Raw genomic sequence first — 19,242 nt, 5'->3', positions numbered from 1 at the left:
CCTGTAAGCTGTAAGGGAGGGACAGGGGACAGCAACATCTTCCTCATGTGGAGTGACTGGGAAATTTAACCCATGTATGCAAAGCAGATTATCCGAGAGGCTGGGCTCTATGAGGAGAATTGTGGCATCAGGATTGGTGGAAGATCTATTAACAATCTCCGTTATGCAGATGACACAACCCTGCTTGCTGAAACTGAGGAGGACCTCATGCACTTGCTGTGAAGGGTCAAAGCCTTCAGTATGGACTGAGGCTCAATGTCAAGAAGACAAAGATTCTCGCCCACTGGACCATTTGGCAGCGTCAGGATGGATGACGAAGAGATTGAGAGTGTTCACAGCTTCACTTTGCTCGGCTCCACAGTCAACACTCTTGGCACCAGCAGTCAGGAAATCAAAAAGCATATCGCAAAGGGAAAGTCTGCTGTTAGGGACCTCTCTAAGGTACTCAGGAGCAACAGTGTCTCTCTGGAGACTAAGGTGCGCCTGATACAGGCCATGGTATTTGCAATCGCTTGTTATGCATCAGAGAGTTGGACAATGACTAGGGAGGACAGAAGGAGAGTGGATGCTTTTGAGCTGTGGTGCTGGAGAAGGGTACTGAAGGTACCATGGACTGCCAGGAAAACAAACAGATTCATCTTGGAGAGGATTAAACCCTCTATGAGATGGATTGATTCAGTGACTGGGGTAATCGGGATGGGTGTGTCAGAGGTGGTGTGGTTGGCGCAGGATAGAGCAGGGTTTAGGACTGTTGTGCATAGGGTCGCTATGAGTCGGAAATGACTCGACGGCACATAACAACAACAATAACAACCTCCATGATGCTTTCTCTCAACAGAACAGACCTGATGATGTGCTCCCGTGAAAAAGAAAATCCAAACACACCCACCACCATGGAGTGGTTTCTGAATCAAAGCGGCCCTGGATGGAGGACAGAGGAGACGTGCCCCAGAGGATTCATTCCCAAAGTGGTCGATATTTCTAGAAGCAGACTGCCACGGTACAGAGTGACAAACTATTGAATTTTGACTCTTTAAAGTTTTGTGTTTTAGGGTTTGTTGTTGTTGTTTTTTTAAATTTTGCAAGTTTTTGTTTTTGTTTCCTTTTCCCAGCCTAGAGGCTCTTACAGTGATTTAAAAAAAAAAAAAAAAAGAAGTTTCAAATTCAACAATAAAAGGACACAATTTCCTTCCTCTATGCAGCTGTTACTGAAAGTGGCATAAATAAGATCTAGCGTGAAACTTAATATGGTTTGCAGGCTGCAATTTCCACGTCCAGTGATGGAATGGGAGAAATCTGCCTGGGACCAGAGGGAAACGTGCACTGGGACACGCTGTTTGTCAGCCTGGACTTATGACATCATCTGATGCAGGGTTTTCTGGAAACTACTCCATTAATTATTTCCACGACTGAGAACAATGGGCATCTGAGCAAAAGACAACATAAAAGTGCGCACACGTTCATGAATCACATCGCTGGTAGTTGCAGTGGAGTTGACTCATGGCTGACACGGCTGCCTGAATATTTCTGGTATGCATCTGTTCATTTTGAAAAGCTTCATGCAAACGTGACACAGCGATGACTTTTCCAAGGCAGTATGGGCATTATTACCGTTACAAGAAGTTGATTCTGCAATGACTTTCCACTTACAAGGGTGTTCCCCCCCCCCCCCCCCCCGAAGATCTTATCTCAAACACTGGAAAGGATCTTGATCACCTGGAGGATTCTGGGAGATGTGAAGTGGCTTTGGCAGTGCGAAGGGAGAATGTGCCTGGGTAGACCAAACACCAGGAAGTGCGTCGGAAATGCTGAGTCTCAGTCTGAATTCTCCGGGCTTCTCTTCCAGCCTGATTCAGAGCACGAGTTGCCCTCCAAGGACAATGCTTTGGGAAAAGTTTTGAAACTGAGCTCTTACCCTACTTCTGGAGGGTATCCAGTCACTGAGTAGGTCACGGTGGGCCCGCCCACTTTTCCAGGCTTCAATGACTCCCTTGGCAGATTCAACGGGATTGGGATTGTGTTCCTACAAAGAACTGTGAGAGGGAGCTCTGGTGTCACGGGGGTAAGAAGTTGAGCTGCATTCTCTAAGCCATGAAGGTTTGAATTCACCAGCCGCTCCGCGGAACGATGGGCAATCTCCTCCCATGTGACTGCCTGCCTCTGAAAATCTGCTGGTGTGTCAGCCATGTTTCACAGGATAAAATGAAGGTCATGTGTAGAGAGCATTTGGAAGAGTTAAAAAGTCTGGGCACACACACAAGGTTCCGCCACAAACGCACAGCCCCACAGCACACGCGGATCCACGCGGCGTGTATGGACAAGGCTGGCTAATCCCAAAGCTGACTGACCCCAGGCTTCTGGAGCGACTGTGGGGGCCTCGGAAGCTGCGTGCAGGTCTCCGGTTCCCACTGTTAGAAGTCCCAGTCATAATCTCAGTCTGTGACTGTCAGGACTCACAGCAACACAGGATCCTTTTTCCTCCCCCAGCAAAGACACATTCCTTTGATTGACTGTCGTCCATACAATTCTCATACGACAAAAATCTATACAACTGACCAACTATTGAAAATAGACATGCATTTGTTTCCACCATGAATGTTCTGCCCCTAGAAAGAATGAGGTATTTGTAAGTGACTGAGAATTTGCCTGGGGGCTTGAAGCAATTTAAAATTTGTCATTTACTCGGTGCCATCAAGAGCTGAGCCATCGTGTGTTGCCTTGTATGACCCACAGGATGTGGAAGAGGAGGTCAGCCCTTACGTCTCCTTCCTCAACTGCGTCAGCTTCTCCAAATGCAGGACTATAAGCTGCCTTCACTCCCTTCTAGGACCCTGTATTCTTGGGCATCACATAGGAACCATCCATCCATCACTCAGCCTGGTCCTTGGGCTGCCAGAAGCACCTCTTCAGGAAGAAGGCAGGAAATCCACAGCTTTGGGAGGAGAACTCTGGGGAAAATCACTGGTCTGTGGATTGCAAGTTATGGGCATTACACATCCAGGGCCTTCTGTTCCTCGGTGGGAAGGACCAGAGTAAACTAATGAAAGTTAAAGTTACACTGGAAGTTGGAAACTGAGCATGAGAGGCTAAGTGGTGGTGGACTAAGAGCTGGGATCCAGAATTTCAGCTTTATCTCCTTCTCAGGACCCTGAAGAGTGGTGGGCACACAGCGAACACGGAATGAGAGAGGAGCTGTGGATGAAAACCAGAGTCAGGAGAGGAAGCCATGGGCAGCGGGGGAGGTCACCCCTCATTTTCTCCAGCCTAGGAAGCCTTGATGACTAGAGTCAAGTTCCTGCCACCCTTGATTCTCAATTTCTTTGGGGATGTGATAGGAATGACATTGCCTGATGCTGTCTGAGACAAAAAACCTACTAGGAAGGGAAGAGCTGCCCCCGAATGCAAGTGCCCACTACAGGCAGTCCTTGGCTTTCGAATGAGTTTCCTTCTTAAATTCTTAAATCCGTCTTCAAGTTGAATTTGCAATTAAGCCAGGATAGGTAGGGATGATTCGTATCTGAAGCCAGTTAATCAAATGTTTTAGTAGATAAATACAGCGCACCTTTCTATGCATAAAAAGACATTGAAGACACAGTTTCAGATATTCTAAAACATGTTAATACAGTAATATATAGTAGTAGCAGTTGTTATGTGCCGTTCAGTTGACCTTGACTCATAGCAACCCTATGAACAACAGCTCTGCACCTTGCCTTATCCTGAGCCGACCTCACTATCTCTGACATATCTGATCTCATGCCACAGTCACTGTGTCAATCTATCTCATCCAGAGTCTTCCTCTCTTGAGCTGATCCTCTACCCTTCCAAGCATGGTATCTTCCTCCAAGGACCAGTCCCTCCTGACAACATGCCCAAAGTATGTGAATGGAGTTTCAAAATCCTTGCCTCCAAGGAACAACCCAGTATGACTCTCTTTAGGACACATCTGTTTGTTCTCTTGGCAGTCCATATCATGTTCAATACTCTCTTCCAGCACCACAACTCAAAGGCATCCGTTCTTTTTCGGTCATCTTTATTCACTGTCCAGCTCTCAGGTGCACAGTAAGCAACTTAGAAGACCATGGCTTGGGCCAACCACGCCTTAGTCTTTAGACTGACATTGTTGCTCTTCAGCACTCTGGGGAGGGTCTTGAGAGCAGATTTCCCCAATGCAATATATCTTTTGATTTCCCAACTACTGATGCCAAGGGTGTTAAGTGTGGATCCGAGCAAGATGAAATCGTTAACAACTTCAATCTTTTCTCCATCTATCATGATGCTTCCTGTTAGCCTTGTGGTGAAGATTTTTCTTTTTTGTGTGTGTGTGTTGAGATGCAATTCATATTGAAGTCTGCGGCCCTTGATTTTCTGCAGCAAATGCTTCAAGTTCTCAGTTTCAGAGATCAAGGTGATGTCATTTGCAAAATGCAGGTTGTTGATGAGTCTTCCTCCAATCCTGGTATCACATTCTTCATAAAGTCCAGCTTCCTGAATGTTCAGCATATAGATTGAATAAATATGGAGCAAAGACACATCTCTGATGCACCCTTTTCCTGATTCTGAACCAGGCAATATTTCTTGTACTTCTGGCTGTTCTCTGTCAATGTACTATAGTAATAATAATAATGATTTGTTGCACACTGCAAATTAGTTTCTGCTTGTTCATTGTATGGACCTCTATGTTTTTTTTTTTTTGGACCTCTATGTTTAATAAAATGGACTTTATGAAGTTGTTTATAACTATGGGTCAATGAAAACTGGAAGTTCCTAACCTGAGGACTGTCTGTAAAAATGGAACCTCTGACTTCTAAGGAAAGGATGGAGTAATAGGTAACTTGATGAAGTGTTCAAAGCAGAGTTTAGGAAGACAACTCCTTCTAGTCATGTGGAGATGTCCATTAGGGGCTACGATGTTCGGGTCCAAGTGACAGTGACAGAAGGGAAAGAAGTGGCTGGTTAACAATAACGATAAAGGAGGAAAAGTCAGTGGACAGGCTCAGAGAGGCAGCTTGCTGTGGTGGAGGGTGTTCTGACAGCTGACAGGGTCTGAACCACAGCTCCAACTGCATACTTACTTCACTGGGCACTTAGGTCAGCGATTTACACTCCTTGAGTGTCAGCTTCCTTTTTCTACAACACGGGAACAACAGCAGCTTTCTTGCTGATGCAAGGATTAAAGAGAACATATGAGTGGCCTGGCCAGGGCTGGCCCAGAGGAAGCCCGATTGCTCAGCTTAAGTGCAACAGTGCTGTGGCGCCCAGCTCAAGGGGTTGCTGGAACCTTCTGCTGATGCTCCCACCAGAACATTTTTTTCTTTTGTGTGGCCAAGTGGTTGTCAGTGAGTGAACACACACATGAAATGAAGGAGCTGCAGCCTTTACTGAGAAGGGAAGACAAAACAGGAGGCAGATTTCTCCCTGCCAACTGCAAAGTAGAATCGCACAATGAGGGGAAGGGGAATGAAACAGCCTCTGAGATGACAAACCCCTCACCAAGCGCCAGAGAAGCCACCCACCACTGTGCTCCCAGCAAGAGATGCATTCGCAGCTGCAGGGGAAGGCTGTTCCCAAGTGTTAGAAGGCTCAGCTCAGGGTTCGTAATGCGATTTTCCTTCTTTTAAAAAATAAAGAAGAGGGTATGAGTGGCCGAAACCTGACAGTGCCCTTTCTTGCCCTTTGTCACATCATCCTCTGACCACTCCGGAGACCTCAAGAGTTGGGATGAGCTGCCTGAGTTTGAGAAGGAGTTGGTTAGACTGGGGAGACCTGGACAAGCAAAGCAAAAGCCTCACAAGTGAGCCTGCTCAAATACAAGGGCATCCGAGGCAGGAAGTCAATGCCAAGTGCCCACCTACTCCAGGAAGACACAAAACTGCTTCCTGCCCACATGCTTTCTGCTCAGTTCTTTTTCTTTTTTTAATTTTGGAGAGATGCGTCTCATACACTTCATAAGGGTGAATCAACTCTTTTCTGGAACCTTCCAAGACCTCAATTCCAGGCTGCCCTTTTCTGGAGAACTGCAAACCCAGGACACAACCTTTTCTTCTTGAGGTTGGATTCTATGGACAGAGGTCTTCCTAGCCCAGCGTACTGGAAGGATGCCTGCATTTTCAAGGTGGTAAAGGCTGCAGAACCATCTCTTTTTATTCCAGAGAGAGGAAACAAAGTTTTTAAAAAGCAAACAGGAAGTTCCTCAGTAAAGGGTCACTTGGTTTACATCCTTTTCATTCAAGGCTGAAGGGGGCCAGTCTGACAACCAATGGACCCTTCTTCCTGTCTCTCCCCCCACCCCAAGACCCTGAGCCCGGGTGAGTGTTCCCACCCTGCTCTGGCCCTGAAAGATCCTTCAGGAAACAGAGGCAGCACGGACGATGCAGCCCAGGCATTTGGTTAAGTATTTTTGAAAAGCTTCCCAATTCTGCTATTTTTTTTCCCTCCTCACATTCAATATTCTTGGTTGCTAAGTGGGAGGAAACGTGGGGAGGTGGGAGAGGTGTGGAGAGCCGAGGGAGAATTGGCAACATGAAGGCTGATGGGTTTATGTTCTTGTTTCTAAAGGAGGTGGCGGCATAGGAAGAAGCTCGGTGTGGAGCAGCCCTGAGCTGCACTGCCCGGGAGCTGGCGATGGGACTGAGCCTCTCTCTCCAAACCCCTCTGATAGGCCGGGTGTCGGGGGCTTTGGGGGACAAATATGGCCACTTGCTGTTTGCTTATCTGTGGGCTTGCTTTCCAGTACAATGATCTTTATTTTCAGGGCATTACACATGAGAGGGAGGAGGCTGGTTTCAAGACCACTGTCCCAGAGCTGGGAGCACAGAGCAATAGCCTAACTTGCCACAGTGAAGGGCGGGTAAATAGACCATTTGCAATTGGAGTCCTGCAAAGGCTGTGCATTACGAGTGGGTGGGCTCACAGTGGAGTCCTTGCTCCCTTGCCTTTGAGCTACCTGTGGCCAGGGAGTCCCACTCCTTCTCAGGGCACTGGTTTTGAATACTTGGTTTTTAACTGCAAAACTTTCACTGACAGGAGACTCCAATAGAAACCCTCACATCCACGTCACTGCTCCCTCATCTCCTCCCACCTTTGCACAGCCCTGGTCTGGAGGCCGGAGCCCACTGTGACCAGGCCATTTGCTACCTCCTCTTGGCTGGACAAGGAACCCTCTATATTCACACCTTTCTAGCCTGTTACGGAATTAAATTTCATGTGTGAAGGCTCCTGACCTTTCTGGACAGGACCAGAGGTATCCAGCCACCTTGCTGTGAACCTGAAACATGTCATCCATGTACAAGTGGTTGAGGGAACTTAATGAGCTTTCCACTTAATTACTTCCGCCCCAGAGAAGGGCACACTTAGCAATCCAAACACACACCAAGAAAAATGCTCTAAGATCCGGAAATGGACAAGGAAGATTTTTAGTATCTTCCATTGAAGTGAGGGTGGTAAGACTTCATCTCAATCAACAAGGAACATTCCTGGGAGAAGGACATGATGCTTGGTAAGACAGAGCATCAGTGAAGAAGAGAAACTCCTCAGTGACACAAGCTGCTTACAACTATGGGCCCAAACGTGTCTGCTTCTGGGATGAGGGTACAGAACTGGGTAACACAGAAGGCAGCTATGATGTCATAGCATCTAACAACACAACCAAAGGAAGACAAAGGTACATCTGATTCAAGCCCTGGGCTTTTCAATTACTTATTGTGCATCTGGAATTTGGACAATGACTAAGGGTTATAGAAGAATTGATGCCTTTGAGTTGTGATGTTGGAGAAGAGTACTGAATGTTCCACGGACGGCCAAGACAACTAACACACAGCTTCCTACTGATTAGACTATACTGCATCTCTGAAGGGGCAGAAGTTAAAGTGAATACAATGAATAGTAACAGGCAAGTAAATGTTGTCTGGCAAGGAGCCCTGGTGCAGAAGTGAAGCACCTGGCTGCAAACTGAAAGGTCAGAAGTTCAAACCCAGCAGCTTCTGTTAGAGGAGAGGAGGGAATCTGCTTCTGTCAAGGTTACAGCCATGACAAGCCGGTGGGACAGCTCTACAGGGTCGTTGTACATTGGGATCAACTTGATGTTAAGCTGTTTAATAGAGACAAAGGCGATTCCATTTCTCACCCTCTCATACTTCCCACAAAAAAAGAGAATATAGTTAACTGCAGTACAGGGTACTAGGAAGCTCTCGTGGCCTAGTGGGTAAAGAGTCATGCTGCCAGCCCAAAAGACAAGTGGTTCGAATCCTCCAGCTGCTCTGAAGGGGACAAGTGGGCAATCTCTTCCTGTGTCATTTGTGGCCTCTGAAAACTCACTGGAGGGTCAGCTACGAGTCAGGTCTGACTACACAGCAATTAAGTTTTTGGGTTTTTTATAAACTCTTTTTTTCAACTACTTGCAAATTCATCTTGCCTGTTGATCAGTCATTCATGGTTTTTTCCCCAAGTTCTTCTTGGACTAGGTCTTTACATTTTACTTCTTCCCCAAAGTTAACTAAGGAACTTAAATCTTCGTCTTGTGTTTAGTGTTTATTTTCTATTTGTCTGAGTCATGATTGCAACTTTTTGAAATACAGATCTCATCACGACCACAGGAAGGCTCTTCTTAGCAGGATGCAAGGACCCCTAGTGGCGCAGTGTGTAATGCTCTGGGCTGCTGACTGGTCAGTAGTTTGAATCCACCAAGTACAAATCAGGAGGAGGAGATGGCCAGGCTCCTCTTGGGAAGGTGCAGCCTTGGGAGCCGAGCAGAGGGTCACCAGGAGCGGGAAGCATCCCCACAGCAGGGCTCTCTTCCCATCACTGTTAAGGAGTCCCCTTACACACATCAGTGACCAGTCTGTCCAGAAACCTCCAGAAAGGGGACAAACGTCCACCAGCCCATGTAATGGCTGATAGGAAGCCATCAGACTGAGATAAACTGGGAGTTGAGCCACGGCAGCAAATGAAACGCACAATTTGGAGGCTTTATCAGCCAGTGAGGGGGAAGTTCCCTTCAAAATGGACCGTGAGGCTCTGTGGCCATCACTGAGGACCTGGGGACCTGGGGTGGTTGACGTCATGCCTGCCAAATGCCAGTCTGAGTAACCCTAAAAGGCAAGGCCCATGCAACGCCATGCAAACCAGGCAGGCTGCTGTCTCACCTGGGGTTGGTCAGGTTGTAGCAGGATTTCCAGATCTGTAGCATGTGCTTACAGGTGAGGAGCGCCTCGTCCGGGCCCCGGCACAGGGACTCCAACTTCACTTTGGAAAACAGTAGTCTACGGGGAAGAAAGAAAGAAGACAGCACCGCTGAGGCCAGAGTCTCACCAACAGACACCAAGCTGTCCCACGGAGAGCTGGAAAGGCAGGCAGGCTCGTGGGACAGAGATCTGAATGGACAACTCCTCGCCGCCCTTTCCTGTGAAGTAAATCTGCCCTCACTTAGACGCGATTGTGCCAAGGCCTTCGCCACGACCAAGGCTTCATCACAATAACCTTCACTTTCTGCAGGTGCAACATTTAAATCACTGAAAAAGTGTGAGCCTTTTCTTGCACTAACTCGACTCATTGCTACGGAGTTGGAACCAACTCGTAGCTGAACCTCCAGCGGGTTTCCGGTGGCCTAGTGTCAAGAAGCGGCACAGCATTCCCAAAGGCATTTGGTTCAAATCTCCCAGCTGCTCCGCAGGAGACCGGGCAATCTCTTCCTGTGTGATTCACTGTTTCTGAAAACCCGCTTAAGGGTCAGCTGTGAGTGGGCTCTGAGTCGCTGGCTTACAACAGTGACCGATTATGTGGGAGGAGACGGCCCATCTTTCTCCTGGTGGGTTCAAACTGCCAGAGAGACACCGCAACTCCGTATGGACTAGGTCACCAGCAAGGCTGGACAGGCTCGAGTTTTCAGAGATTGTGAGGATGAATGGGACAGGACAGGGTTCAGATCTGTTGTACGCAGGATCGCTCGGAATCGTTCTCAACCCCATGGCACTAGCAATGACAAGAAAGCCGAATGAGAACTGTAGGCCCCTCTTCCAACTTCCCTAAAGGTTGACTTTAAAGACACACTTAGGAACAGATCTGACCCATAACTGAGACACAGTCTGAACGGTACTTATTTTAGAAGGGGCCTACTGAAAGACTTGGGCCGTGGGGAGCAGGTGACACAGAGCCAAGGCTGCAGACACCTCCAGCCCAACAGATGGCTTTGCCCAAGTCTCTAATGCAAAAGCTGACAGCTGGACGATCCGTACTTATCTCCACATTGCTAGGGATGGCCACTGGTTATTTCACTCAAAAGACAGGGATTTTATCAAGAGCAGTTGTTGGAACCAGAGCAATTGTGTTGTGAAACTTCAAGCAGACATGCAATGTGAATCGTGATTTATTTACAAACTTACACAAGAGAGGTGACTCAGCTGATAAAAATATCTGTACACAACTTTCCAGGACGCTTCTCATTCTGTGAAGTGAATGAGTCTGCCGAGCTCCCAAAGTCCCGGCTGAGAAACGTTAAGGGTGGCTAGGATTCGCTCTGCTTTGAGGAGGCCAAGCCTTGCTTCCTAGGGGCCAGGCCCTCACCAGCTCACTCCTCAGTCTCTAGGTGTCTCATCCTTATTTCAGCTACCGCCAATACTTTCAATCTCCAGCCAGACCTTCTGAATGTCCTTGTCATGGTCCCTCAGTGATCCCACTCCCAGATTCTACTTTCATCTCTGTGCCATGTTTCCAGACAGCTCTCCTGGCCAAAAGGCTCACCAGCGCTATCCAAGAGAAGGCCCAGGGTGAGTCTAGAAATCTGCCTGTCCCCTGACTTCTCCCAAGAAATCTTATTATAGAACTTTCCAAAAGGAATCTGCATTCCTGGCTCAAGAAACCATGACTTCTTTGGCTATGTACTACTATATCCAAACTCCATATGTAGTCCTTTGAAGCCTCCTACCAACCAGCCATTCCATTTCTTTTCACCACTGCAATTCCATGCCACATGAACTAGGGGACCCCACTCTCCTCCCCAAACAATTCACTGGCCCAACACTCTATCTTACCTATCTCTGTGACTATACACCTCATGTTCTCAAACTTCCCATGTTCAGCTAAACTCAGTTCAGCAAATAAGTCTTCCACTAATACAATTTTCATGTTTTTGTCTTTTCTCTTCAGTCTTTGGCATATTAGCAGGTATATGTTGTTAATATTACATAAAGAAGGAAAAACAAAGGAAGAACTATTATTCTCCAAAGGCCTCCTATGCCAGGCCTTGTGCTTGGCACTTTGCATGTATCATCTCCTGTGATCCCTGTAACAGTTCTTGTAGGTGGTTTGTCTTTTCTCCATTCAACAGATAAAGAAACTTGTGTGTAGGAACATGTTCTTTGGTTGCTTTCTGGGTGTGATTTTTTTTTCTCTTGAATAAGAACACTGGCTTCTCTTTCTCGTTCTCTCTCCCTCCCTCTGGCTGCACCACCACAGAGCCTGGAGTTGTGCTGGATATTAAACCAGCACTCAATGGGTATTACTTCAGCATTGCTCACTCACAACCTTTTCTATGAACCAGAGATGCTAAAGAAATGTGTTTCTAGTGATGTAAGCTCGACATAAATAATTTTCCGTGATGATTTGCATCCTGGAATTCCTCAACCACACATTCTATAAAGTCTTCATTCAAAGGTCCTTTGAAGAGAGCAGCCTCGCTTCCTGTGAGAGATCAAATGCGGGCAGCCCTAGCCAGTCCCTGCCGTAGCTTGGTAATGAATTGGTATCAACCACCCCCTCCAATTGGGCTACAGGAAGCCTGGTGCTGAGAAAGCCTGGTGCTGAGGCTTCAATGAGGTGAGGGCTGCAACCTCCTCACACCTGGCTCTGCAGCAGAGGGTGATGTGACAGGGGATCAAGCAACCTGAGGGTGTTGCCCCCAGTCCACAAGCAAGTAGGCATGAGGAGGTAGGCGTGAGAGTGGGGCTCAGCTTCTGCCCAAAGAGATTTCACAAAGGAGAGGTCATTCTCTGGAAACCTTTCCTATGGAAACCTAGAGGAATGGCAGCCGTTGCCTCAGAGGTTTATAAGGAGCCAAGAAGCAGATTCCTCCTGAAAGCTTCAGGTGTCTAGAATGTGGCAAGAGTCATTTTCATACAACCAGGAGAAGATAACATAGATGAATGGGACCTTCTAAGACTCAAATCCCTATGCACATCCAAAAACTTCTCCAGTAGGGTAAAAAGGGAAGCCACTGACTGGGAAAAAGTATTCGGTAATAACATATCAGATAAGGGACTTATATCCAGAATTTATGAAATACTTGAGCACCACAACAAGATAAAGGTAAATAATCCAATAGAAAAATGGGCACAGGATATGAACAGGCACTTCACCGAAGACGACATTCAGTTGGCTAACAAACACATGAAGAAATGCTCAAAATCCCTAGCCCTAAGAGAGATGCAAATTAAAACAACTATGAGATATCATTTCACCCCAGTCAAAATAGCAAAATTTAACAGAACAGCAAGCAACAAATGCTGGCGAGGTTGTGGAGAAACTGGAACCCTGATTCACTGTTGGTGGGAGTGTAAAATGGTGCAACCCCTGTGGAAAGCAGTATGGCGCTTTCTCAAAAAGTTGCAAATAGAGATACCATTTGACCCAGCAATTCCACTACTGGGAATATACCCTGAAGAGACCATAGCTGACATCCAAGCAGATATATGCACACCCATGTTCATTGCAGCTTTGTTCACAATAGCAAGGAGTTGGAAACAACCTAAGTGCCCATCAACAAACGAATGGCTAGAGAAGCTGTGGTATATTCGCACAATGGAATACTATGCTGCATTAAAAAACAAGGAACTCATGCAATATTATTCAAAATGGTTGACTCTGGAGAACATTATGCTGAGTGAAATATCCCAGTCACAAAAGGACAAATATTACATGATGCCACTGTTGTAGAATGGGACTGTCCTTGGGGCTGGGGAGAGACTGAGTAAGATGGGTTCAATAATGTATACTGCACTGAAACAGAGGAGGGAGAGAACCGTTTAAAAGAGAGATGTAACTGGGTATTTCTGTCATCACAGGAGACTAGAGCGAGGGCTGCATGGTGGAGGGGACCTGGGGGAGGGTTTGTAAAACAATGAAAGAATCTTTTCTTTTACTTTTCCATAATTTTTGGACTCATGTACTTATAACTTGTTAGTCAAATTTGTGTCTTCTAGGTTGCAACACCCCCATGATACATCTTGAAGGATATGTACATGTACAGCCAAGCACAATCAATAAGAGTGCATCTGAATTCCAAAATCAATCTCCATAATAGTCTATGCGTTTCCTACTGCCAAAGGGGCCCTTTGGAGTAGTGAGAGAAGATCTTCACCCTGAAACCCACAGCGTCCCTTTTCAGCAGGAAGTAGCTAAGAGAATACGCCGTCCCCTTTTCCTTATGACTCAGGGTGAAGTCTCTCTCAGGGAGGAGTGATAGGGAATGGCAAAGGACACACTGACAAAGAAGATTAATCAGAACTGGCTTTGACAAGCACTGTGGCATTTGGACAAGAACAAACTGGGAGGAGGGTAGAGAGAATAGTGCAACAATGAATGAGTGGAAGCCCAAAATCTCTGTAAATGTTTATGAAAATTAATAAAATATAATTATAGAAAGAAAAAAAAAGGGTCATTTTCAGTAGAATTTTCTACCAAACATAGGTCAATCAGTAGACCTAACACAAAGCAAGGAGAATCTGCTAACGGCCAGTTGTCAGCATTTGGTGGAGAACTATTGGGGCGTACAGAGGCCCTCCTGGTTGAGGTGCTCACGAGGCAGCTGTGGGCCTAGGACCTTGGCGAGCCCAGCGGAGTCACACAGTGCTGATGGTTGAGCTTCTGGGAGGTAGGAGTTCCTCCGGCTTAGTTCCATGCACAGCTTGCCTGCCCAAGGAAGGGTCATGGGGGTGACGTGGAAGGTCTCCCTGCACAGAGGCTGCAGTGCGGCTCTGCTCACAATCACCCACAGTTCCTTTAATGGTACCCGAAGTACAGAATGCCAGCGCTCTTCTGTAAGCCTCAGCTTGGGGGGCGGGGGGAACAGTTCTACCCAAGGCTGGTTGGCTTGAAAAAGAACTTCTAATTAACATGAAATAACGGCTTTCAAACACTTGCCTCAGGATATGCAGTTGAAAAGGTGTGGGCTGGCTTCAAGAGAGCCAGACAGGAAGAACAATAGTGCAGTCGCTTTGAGCACAAATGATGGAAAAGGCACGGAGAAGTGAAGGCAGAGGAGCAGCATGAGAGAGAGAGAGAGAGACAGAGAGAGACAGAGAGAGACAAGGGGAGAACCCCAGCGTGGAGAAAGCCACCAGCCTCGGGGCCCTGGCACGGGCATTTCTGACACCAAGGGCAGAATGGCCTGGCTCGCCTGGCTCCTTCTCGCCCTGAAACGCACCAGTGAAAGCAGGGGCTGCCTCCAGGCCATGGACCTCTTTCCCACACGCCCTACTCACTGAGCATTTATCAGGCAGAGAACAGAACCACGGAGACCTGCCACGTTGTTTGCCAAAGCCTGCTCTCATGTTTCCAGAGTGTTGGGAAACATCTGGCTGCGTGAACGTTACGTTAGCAGAGAAATAAAGAGCGCACGGGGACGAGCTTTAATTTGCTAGAGCTGATGCCCAAAGATATATGGATCCAATCTTCCGGGGACACCCTGAGGCAAAACCCACATTATGAGGAAATGCGGGCCCAAATGGCCTTTAATATGTTTCAGTATGCTTAGCTGCCAACCTCATACAGGGGAAGGCGGGGAGGGCCAGGCTGAGAGCCTGCTGGCCACACAGTCGAGTTTAACCACAAACGGAGATGTTTTCACAGGAGTCCGTGAAGGAGTCTCAGGCTGAGGGATGGACTTTCCCCGTCCCCTCCAGATGAGAGGAACTCATACAGTGTCTGTGACGATAGTCTTAAAGCACAGATGAGATCGTGAAGATGCTACAAGATAGGGCAGAGTTGTGCTCTGTTGTACAAACAGCAAAGGCTGGATAATGCCCAAGGAAGTCAGAATAATCGATGCCTTTGAATTCTGGCGCTGGAGAAGGCTATGGAATATCCCCGTTTGCCAGAAGAACAAGCAGATCTGTGTTAGAAACAGAAATCCAGAACACTCCTTAGAAGTAAGGATGGGGAGACTTCCTCCCATATACTCTGGGCTTATTCTCAGGAGGGACCAGTCCCTGGAGGAGGAAGGATGTCATCCTTGGTAAAACAGCAGGTCAGCAGAGAAGAGGAAGACCCTCGATGAGACGGACGACCGAGTGGCTGCAATGGTGGCTCACACGTGGGAATGATTGTGACGGTGGCAAGGACTGGGCGGAGCTTCACGTGCTGTACGTCGGGTCACTATGAGCTGGGGCCAGCCGGACGGCGCCTAACAACCTGGTTCAAAGGGCATTAGCTTAATTGTAAAAAGGGAACAGTCTGTTCAGAGAATCTCTGAAATAACACAAGAAATTAACAAAGACTTGATGCACAGAACAACTCTGTGAAAACACCAATCTGACCACATGCTTCTGCCTTGCTCATAGGAGAGAGCCCCAGCGCATCACAACCTCAGTGTCTTCGCTGGTCGGGCTCCTACCTGCGAGCTTAGCTTTGGTCTGCCCCTTCCCTCCGTGTCCGTCCACCACTCCAGCAGGCCCATCTCCATCACGCCCCGGGTGTTTGCACACGCTGTTCCCTGTTTCAAATGCTTTCTCCACCTATGTCTGCATTATAAACACCTCCCCATCCTTCAAGATGAGGTCACATGGTACCCCCTTCCTGAGATGAGTCCTTAATAACAGGAACTAAGCTTCCCCTAGAAGAGTCAATACCTTTGAGTTGTGGTTTTGAAGAAGGTACTGACTATCCCATGGGCAAAGAGCTATGTCTTGGAGATGGTGCAGCCAGAAAGCTCCTCACAGGTAAGGATGCTGAAGCTTCGTCTCACGTACTTTGGGCGTGTTGCTAGGAGAGGCGATTTCCTGGAGAGAGAGACATCATGCTTGGAAGGGTGGAGGGTCATCAGAGGAGAGGAAGACCCTCAACAAGATGGACTGACACAGTGACTGCAGCCGTGGGCTTAAGTGTGTCAGAGGTGGTGACGAGAATAGCACAGGACACAACAGGGTTCACATCCATTATTCACAGAGTCACTATGTACTTGACTCCAGGGCACGTAACACCAAGAAGCTTCTCCAGTGGAAACACAATCACAGAAGACCCAAGAGCTACAACTGTGGCATCATAAGCGTGGGGTAGGAGGCGTTGGCTCTCAAAGTACCTGGAATAATAACAATAATAAGAGCAGCTGCCAGGCATTTAAAATAGGTAATCACTGGTTTTTATAATAACCCAGTGAATTCAGTTATGATGGAGGAGTCTGCCCAAGATGACACAGGTGGTGATTAAGGAAATGCAAATCCAAATCAATGGGATTCCAAAACATTGAACCTGAAACAAAGAATGATTTAAAATATTCTAACTACGTCAGCAACACAGATCATGGTTAAGTATTCTAAGGGAGCCCCGGAGTGCGACGGTTAAACGGTTAGCTGTTCATCAAAAGGTCAGCAGACTGAACCCATCAAAGACTTGGTGATCGGTTCCCATGACAATGCTGTGTTATGAGGTGCTGTCACATTGACTCTGATCCAGGGACCCCACACACAGCGGCAGGAAATCATGCCCAGTCCTGCAGTAACCTCTCTGTCTCTACGGGGCTTGAACCCACTGCTGCAGCCATTGCGTCAATCCATCTTGTCGAAGACTTTTCTCTTTTCTGCTGACCCTCTACTTTTGCAAGCATGATGTACTCTGCCAGATACCGGCCCCTCGTGGCAATCTCACCACAGTAAGTACGACCAAGCCCCAGCGTCTCTGCAGCTGAGGCGCATTCTGGCAACACTTCGCTCCAAATGGATTTGCTTGTTCCTCTTACGGTTCATGGTATAGTCAATATTCTTCAACAATCCAAAGACACCAGTTCTTCTTCAGTTGTCCTGATTTGTTGCTCAACTTTCACAAACATGTGAAGCAACGGAAATAGCATGGATTTTGCCAGCCACACCTTAGTCCTCAATGTGACATCCTGACTCTTTAGCACTTAAAAGAGGCCCTTGATGGTAGATATGCCCTATATTATTTCTTTCTTGACTATTAGTTCTGTGGTTATTGACTGGGGATCTTAGTAAAATGACGCTCTTGACAAATTCAATCTTTTCTCCATTGATCATGCTACTGTTTACTGGTCTAATTGTTAGAATTTTTGGTTTTTTTCAAACTGAAGTTTAGTTAATACTTTGACCTTTATTAATAAGTGTTTTACAGGTTTTTTTTAAAAAAATTGCTTTCTGCAAGGGAGAATGTCATCTGTATATCATAGGTTATTGATGAGTCTTCTTCCAATCCTGATGCCACGTTTTTCTTTAGATAGTCCAGAACTTGGGAACATAGCTTTCCTGATTTTAAACTACACAGTGTCCCTTGTTCTGTTCAAACATGGCTTTTTTTGGTTCTAAAGTATAGGGTTTAGAAGAGGCCGTGGCACTAGGGACATCATTGTCAATGTCAGTTGGATGGTGTCTATTTGTGTTTTATTGACTATGCAAAGGCATTTGACTGTAGGGATCACAATAAATTGTGGCTAACGTTGAGAATGGGAACCCCAGAACACTTGATTGTGCTCATGTGAAACTTAGACCAGAAAGCAGTTGTCAGAAAAGAGCAAGTAGGGGAGCTCTGGTGGCCTAGTGGCAAGGAACTGCAACTACAATCCCAGAGGTGCACGGTTCGAATCCACCAGATGCTCTGCCGGGGAAGGAGGGACAATCTCCTCCTGTACCAGTCAGATCTGATTTGACGGTACACGCACACAAAAAATAAAAAAAACTTAAAAAAAAAAAAGAAAAGAGCAAGGAAACATATGGTTCAAAATCAAGAAGAGAGTGCATCAGGGACGTATCCTTTCTCCATATTTTTTCAATCTATACTATATGCAGAACAGAATATTCAAGAGGCTGGGCTTTATGAAGACGAATGTGGCATCAGGATTGGAAAGAGAGTCGTCAATAACCTGCATTATGCAGATGACAAAATCTTGCTCACTGAAACTGAGGAGGACATGATATGTTTGCTCCAGAAGGTCAAAGACTGTAGTCTTCAATGTGGATTGCATCTCTACATCAAGAAAACCAAGATTCTTATCACCAGGCCAATTGGCAGCACCATGAGAGATGGAGAAGAGACTGAGGTTGTTAACAATTTAATCTTGCTTGGGTCTAAACCAAACTCTTGGTACCAGCAGTCGGGAAATCAAAAGATTAATTACATTGGGGAAAACCTGTCAGGGACTCTCCAGAGTGCTAAGAAGCAACAATGTCAGTCTAGAAACCAAAGTGTGCCTGATCCAGGCCATGGTCTTCTCAGTTACTTGCTATGCATCAGAGAGATAGACAAAGTTGAAGGGTGACAGAAGAATTGATGCCTTTGAATTGCGGAGCTGGAGATGGATATTGCCAAGAGGAAAAACAGGTCTGTCCCAGAGAGGGTGAAACCAAGCTGCTCCTTGGAGGCAAGGATTGACAAGCTCTGTCTCACATCCTTTGGGCATGTTGCCAGGAGCGACAAGTCCTTGGAGAGGGACATCATGCTTGGAAGAGTGGAGGGCCAGTGCAGTAGAGGAAGAAACTGGATGAGATGGATTGACACAGTGACTGTGGCAATGGGGCCAGATGCATCTGGCAGTGGGGTTGGCTTAAGATAGGGCACAGTTCAGAGCCATTGTTCATTGGGTCACTATGAGTTATAGTTGATCCAGCAACACATAAGAACATCATTTGTTCCACATAAGAACGGCTAAGTATCCTGGAATTAGCATTCTTCCCAATGTTATCCAGAATTTATTAAGACCCACACCGTCCTAAAATGTCAGGTTAGCAGCCTGATATGCTAAGCACTACTCCACCAGTGCTGCTTTCCAGGTGGGAACTGTTTGATAATCATGATTATTGCCTATGTCATCCTACGTAGAGGTTCTAATCTGTCACCCGGGGTTGCTGGGTTGGAATCAACTTGTCGGCACCTAATAATAATAATAATAATAATAATAAATATTTAAAACTCTTAAGTGTACAAAGAGCTTCGTGGAACACAAAGCAGTATAACAAGAAGCTACAATCTCTAATATTAGGCAAGATTTCTAGCTGAGGGACAGACTATAGCCCTGAAAACTGGGTAGCG

General features: G+C 46.7%; 1 protein-coding gene across 1 annotated transcript in view; it reads right to left on the bottom strand.

Annotated features, from left to right (window-relative positions):
• TTC7B (tetratricopeptide repeat domain 7B) overlaps positions 1 to 19,242 on the bottom strand; it is a 388,142-nt gene that overhangs the window by 94,836 nt on the left and 274,064 nt on the right. Inside the window, exon 16 of the mRNA XM_006879120.1 lies at positions 9,141 to 9,257. Within this exon, the coding sequence (XP_006879182.1) occupies positions 9,141 to 9,257 (117 nt within the window). The remainder of the gene's footprint in view (positions 1 to 9,140; positions 9,258 to 19,242) is intronic.

The sequence above is a fragment of the Elephantulus edwardii genome, unplaced genomic scaffold, assembly GCF_000299155.1.
Source record: "Elephantulus edwardii isolate Elephantulus edwardi_28Jun2011 unplaced genomic scaffold, EleEdw1.0 scaffold00002, whole genome shotgun sequence".
Classification (NCBI taxonomy): domain Eukaryota; kingdom Metazoa; phylum Chordata; class Mammalia; order Macroscelidea; family Macroscelididae; genus Elephantulus; species Elephantulus edwardii.
This window is presented reverse-complemented; position numbering and strand designations above follow the sequence as displayed.